Source organism: Scedosporium apiospermum (assembly GCF_000732125.1).
Source record: "Scedosporium apiospermum strain IHEM 14462 chromosome Unknown SEQ_SAPIO_0055, whole genome shotgun sequence".
Classification (NCBI taxonomy): Eukaryota; Fungi; Ascomycota; class Sordariomycetes; order Microascales; family Microascaceae; genus Scedosporium; species Scedosporium apiospermum.
Genome location: NW_015971756.1, coordinates 686214 through 692213, shown reverse-complemented (window position 1 = coordinate 692213; position 6000 = coordinate 686214). Strand labels below are relative to the sequence as shown.

General features: G+C 50.9%; 1 protein-coding gene and 1 pseudogene across 1 annotated transcript; one reads left to right on the top strand and one right to left on the bottom strand.

The window, feature by feature from the left end:
- Positions 1-1558: 1558 nt before the first annotated feature.
- SAPIO_CDS1395 lies at positions 1559-2989 on the top strand (annotated as a pseudogene; the record flags this gene model as incomplete).
- Positions 2990-3774: 785 nt separating this feature from the next.
- On the bottom strand, positions 3775-5236 carry SAPIO_CDS1394 (uncharacterized protein; the record flags this gene model as incomplete). The annotated part of the gene is made up of 5 exons (XM_016784677.1): positions 3775-3975; positions 4040-4177; positions 4279-4424; positions 4673-4698; positions 5199-5236. 5 exons carry the CDS (start codon positions 5234-5236, stop codon positions 3775-3777), a joined length of 549 nt encoding a protein of 182 aa, XP_016645793.1.
- Positions 5237-6000: the final 764 nt, after the last annotated feature.

The window sequence follows — 6000 nt, the reverse complement described above, 5'->3', positions numbered from 1 at the left end:
TGGTGACCATGCATCGCCCATCAGACGCGAGCGAAATTGCCCATAAGTCGCCCTCTCAACAACGCCAAGTTCCAAATTTCCCAGGCCATCTGTTCAGACCCTTAGACTCCACACGTGATGGATAGGCCATTTGAATCGCCGAAACAATGGGCCCAGAGTCAAGGGTCATCGGGCGTTTCTGGGGGTCCCTGGCTTTGCGTCTATCGTGGCCGCGACTGGGGCGCAAACTTCCGCTTCAAACAAGTTGAGGCTATTAGGTTTCCTGTCTTCTTCTCTTCGACCCATGACCCGCGCGGAGCTTCGATATGTTTCAACTCGAAAGCTAGCTCCCTGCCGTCGCCATTACCCGGCACATTCTACCAATGTCGTCTTGTTTCGACGTCCATCATCCCACTTCCCACATCCGCCCCTCGTGGCTTGCCTGGTTTTCTTTGTTTCTGGGCACTTCGATGTCGTGGGCCCTGGCAGATCTTCACTTGTAGATAAACGTGCAGCTTTCCCCCGTCCTGCATGTCCCGTTTTTCGGCCCTCCCGTTCATACATACATATATATACATATTCCCCCGTTGCCCAACAGACCTGGAGGCCAAGGGATCATCCTCTCGATATTCCATTCGCTCTCTCATTCCGACTCTTCGGCTATAACAGCTGGTCTCGCTGCTCTACTACTCGTCGCATCAGTCTTCGAGCACTCGACCTTTCCAAACTTCCACTGTCTTTGACGGCGAGTCTTTGAACGCTACGGGCCCAGCAACCATTGTTCATTGTTCGAGCGACTTGTTCCTTAGAGTCTTTGTCGAGTAAACAATTATGTTGATATAGACAAGGCCTTGTCATTTCCTTTCTTCTCTTCTTCGATTCTTTTACTCAGCTAGTCTGATTGTCTTCTTCGACGACGCCGAGCGTTTCTTTTCCGGCTTGATCTTGACGACGGAGCCAAGTTGTATATATATCTTCGATATTTCACCCAGTCTGCTCAGGTCTTCCTTCCTTTTCAGATCATCATCCTACTTCCAGTCGCTCCTGCCCAAATCAAAATCACCAAATCCTCCATCTGGAGACTTCTTCTTTCTTCATCCAACATCAATCTTCCTTTTTCTTCTTTTCACCAACTACTGCTTTTCCCAGCACACAGCTCACAGCTCACAGCACACAACTCTATCCTCCTTCACAAACACCTCCAGGAACTCCTTCCTTCACCTTTCCAAAGACTCAGCAGAGTACCAGCCTCTGTGTCCACCACAACCCTATCTCTTTTTCATCTCATCTCCCTCACCATCCCGCGCACTTGGCCCACCTCCAACCTATTGACAAAGCTCGTCCTTCATCACTTATTACATACATCATCAATCAGGGAATCTCCTGATCTGTTTCCTATTGTTCTCGATCTCAATAGTCATTGACTCATTGATATCACTGATCCGAGCCGAGTCAGAAAACGGTCTTCCCGGCTAAACATTTCTGAAGTACGTTTTCATTCTCCCAACCAACTTCTCATCTTCCAACCCATAAGCTAACCCCAAAAAGAAGATCGACCATAGTTTGACACCTTCTCATGATGTCGTCCGAACAGCCTATTAGCCTCAAGGCCCTCTGTAAGGGCGTCGCCCTCGCTGCCATGATCCCTGCTGTCACCGCCCACTCCTGGGTCGAGCAGGTTCGCCGTATAGCCTCGAACGGTACTCTAATCGGCGAGCCCGGTTACCCTCGTGGCATGGTCGACCGCAATGACCCCGGTTTCAATGACGGTCTCTTCGTTCACCTTCTTCCACCGAACGGCAGGGCCGGTGGCCCCGTTATTACTGACGACGACAACATATCCAAACACCCTGTCGGCGACTACACCGACAAATTCCCCATGATCAAGGCTGCTCCTGGCGAGCTGGTTGCTCTTCGTTATCAAGAGAATGGACATGTGTCTCTTCCCGACAACCAGCCCAATAAGCCTCTCAACCGCGGCACCGTCTTCATCTACGGCACCTCTGAGCCCCAGGACGACGACAAGCTCCTCAGTATCCATCGTGTCTGGAACACCGAGGGAACTGGTGGTGATGGTCGTGGCCGCCTGATTGCCACTCGAAACTACGACGACGGCCAGTGCCATCAAGAAAACAACGGCGAAATTGCCACTGCTCGCAAGGCCCAGTTCCCCAAGACCGCCGATGCGCTTCAAGGTACTGGACTCTGGTGCCAGGTCGATGTCCGCATTCCCGACGACGTTGACATCGACTCCACATACACCCTCTACTGGGTCTGGGACTGGCCCACGCTTACCCCCCAGGCCGCTGAGGCTTCGAGGAACGGCATCTACAATACCCAGGGAGAGAATGTTGTCACTCCCGAGGTATATACCAGTGTGGTTGACGTCGCCGTCATTGATCCGGACAGCGATGCACCTGAGCTCCATTTCGCTTCTACCAGCAACGGCAACAATAAGGGCACCCAGGGTGCGAGCTCTTTCATCAAGGACCAAGATGTCACGAATAGGGCCATCGCCGAGCAGATGAACAACATGTTCTTGGTCGACCCCAACTTCTCCGACTCCAACCCTAGCGGGCCTACTAGCAGTGGAACCGCATCCTCCGCTCCTTCTAGCACATCCGCTGCTTCTGGTACACCCTCTCGGGCTACGAACAGTGGCAGCTCTACCTTCGAGACCAGTCGCGCCGGCCAGAAGACAGTAACTGTGACTGCTGACCCGGTTACCATGACCGTCACTGTCAATCCAGATACCAACATCACCGAGACTTCTGGTGCCGATGGTCCGCAAAAGACCGTCACCGTTACTGCTGATCCGGTCACCATCACAAAGACTGTTGGCGGTGACAACTCGCGAAAGACTGTCACCGTTACTGTGGACCTCGAGCCTACGACCCTCTTCGCTACCGTCACGTCTACTTTTGGCGTTGAGGCGACTGCCCTTCCCAACACGACCGTAGCCAAGCCTCCGCAGAGACGACGTAATAATTGGCGATTCGGTCACTATTAAGCGTTGCTTGGAGCTTGTTTGCGCTGTCAATTTATGACTCTGGTTCATCCACACGAGGGTTACGTTCAACAACAAAGCGAGTCCATCACCGCCAACCCGACTTCCCAAGGCAGATCAAGGAGCATACACAGTACTTGAATTCTTTGCATTTCTTCTGGTAGAGGTGATTTCCTGGCGTTTCATAAGAGGAACAAGGTCCCAGAGCTGCATTATCCGAGGTGCGAAAACGATACCCTAGGCGGATATTTGTCTGTTTTCTCATTTCTTCGCTTTTCTTTTTCTTTTCTTCACTTTACCTTTTCTTTTCGGTCAGATATTTCTCCCAAAAGAAATTGTACTTGGCACATTAGCTTGCATCATATGCCATTTTTAATTGTTTTCGACATCGGAAAGGGAATACGGCGTTGGCGTTTTAAGAGGTTGTTTTCTTCTCTTCGTCTCTCGTTTAAGGACTCGGCTTTCAAGGAGGGATTAGGAACAGGAGGAAAGGTTGCCGTTGTGTATTTAGCCGTAGCCTTTCTAAATCGACTCTGACTCTCTTTTGCTCATCTTAGAACAGCAACGTTTTGGTTGTTTTGTTCCCAGTTGACTCCAAAGCTCTTGGTAGGACGTGGAGGCAAGTTGGATTCCTGTACCACGATATCTTGACTTTTCCCCCTTCCATTCGGAATCCCTTTTCACCTCTTACAATTATTTTCTTCACTGGTAACCACATGGTGTTTTATTTTCTTGAGTAATTGCATGTCTCCTATTGCCGACTATCGATCATATCAAAAGACGAAAGCCTACATCTCTCCGCACTCAGCAATGACGACATCCATATCAGGCACATCCCTCCCCTTGCGTCCGGTCTTGGTCATCTCGATCTTCTTGACAACATCCATGCCGTCGACGACCTTGCCGAACACGACGTGCTTGTTGTCCAGGAAAGGGGTGGGCACGGTAGTGATGAAGAATTGGCTTCCGTTTGTGTTGGGCCCGGCGTTCTGGATCGAATCCGTTAGATATCAAAATAGAGGGAAAAGAGAGAAAGGGGAAAGATAAACGTACAGCCATGGAGAGGAGACCTGGCTCCGTGTGTTTTAGGGTAAAGTTCTCATCTTCGAAGGACCTTGTGCCGTAGATACATGTTGAGCCGGTGCCGTCGCCTTTGAGGAAGTCTCCCCCTTGGCACATGAAGCCTTGGATCTAGCAAGTCATATATTGTGGTTAGTATTACGTTGACGTTCTACCATCAGCTTTTTTTCCTGCCTGGTGTTGAAAGAGGCCTTGAGAGAGGAATGACAAACCACGCGGTGGAACTTCGAGCCCTTGTATCCTAGGGGCTTGCCTTGGATGTTCTTGGTCTCGCCGGTGCAGTACTGCCGGAAGTTCTCAGCCGTCTTGGGCGTTACATCTTTGAAGAGTTCGAATGTTATCCTTCCGAGGGGGTTTCCTAGATTGTTGCAATGAGAACCCGTCAGTCTCCTCATATCTCTCACATGGCGTAGGAGATGGCCAGCGATTGCTCTTTCTCATCATCAACTTCACATCATCGTCTACGAGACTATCTTCAGTCAATCCTCAACTGGAGAGCTCTGGTCGAAAGAAAGATCACGTGCAATACCCTCCAAACAAGCTGAAGCTCTTGATGCAGCAGGTAAAACGAGGCTTCGATTTCTCGCCTCGAAAATGACGACATACCTCCTAGAGTGATATCAAAAAATACCCTGAATTAGAAAGAAAAGGGGAAAGCCCAATAGTTAGCCCTCGTCCATTCAAGAATCACTGCTGATAAACCATGTATGTCATCAATCTAGACTCGACCTCCCTCCCGGTAAAGGTTTAAGCCTCCCCCTCCTTATCCCCCCCTTTGTCCATCTAGCCAAGCAACTCAAACGCGTCATCAACGAGGCTTGGAGACGAAGGTCCAATGGAACCACGTCTGGCCAAGGATGACAGTTGTCAACCCCCTCAAGAACCGACATGATTTGAAAATGGCGGTCTCGGATGGGCAGGCGGGAAGGAATAAGGGGAGATATATAAAAAATAGAGAAAAGCCCTCATCGTCCGACATGCGAGGGGTTAGGAAAGGGCGGTATGGAGAAGAATCGTCTCATCGGAGGGTCTCCGAGAGAAAATGCCGGGGGGTTGGATCCGCCGGGGTTAAGGGTGCATTGGTAGGGATTAGGGAAGAGGTAAAAGAAAAAAAAAAAAATCAATCACTTACAGCGGGTTGCCGGACTCCGGCAGCTTAGTGGGTGGCATGGGAAGGATGGTCCGGACGTACGGGAAGCTTCGGATGAGAGATCTGTACGAGGATGGGTACGAGGATGTTGTATCTGCTCAGCGAGGGATTTGATATTGTGTCGTTGGTGGGTTAGGGGTTTTGAGAGGATCCGCTGGTTTATCGGCCGTTAGCTCGGCCTGCACCGCTCGTATCTTGTCCCTTGCCTGGGGCGTTGACTGGGGCTGTGGCTACGGCTGGGTGGTTGGTTTGTGAAGCTTTGATCAAAATTCAATAATTTGAGTTGTTGCTCCAGGTGGCAGGAGGGGTCGAGATTTCCACTGAGAAGTCCACTGCAACTAGGGACTAGCCAGCCCGTCAGAGGCGCCTTCCTTCAACCCCGCTAGCACGCAGTAGCGCCAGAGGCGGGTAGCATTCTGTGTGGCACGTACACCTGCCGTGACCTGCGTGAGAACCGTGCCTCGCAGCAAGGTGAGGGTATTCCGGAGCGGGCAGGCGGCTTGCGCATCAGGCGAGGGGTATTATCGGGTGAGTCGGACGAGAAGTGGCTTTCTTATCGGAGGCGGGCGACCGACGCATCGATCCTTCCCTAGCTTTAGTCTGGGTTTTACTGTTTCCACTCGAGCTAACATCCAGATATCCGGATACACCGCCCGTTGTAGACTACGAAGTAGGATTTTTCTCCATCATGGTCGATTTTTGAGGTTGGGTTGCATCAGGACATTTGGAATGTGTGAAGTCATCAGCCCCACTCCGCCGAAATATTTTTTTTCTGCACTGTTCA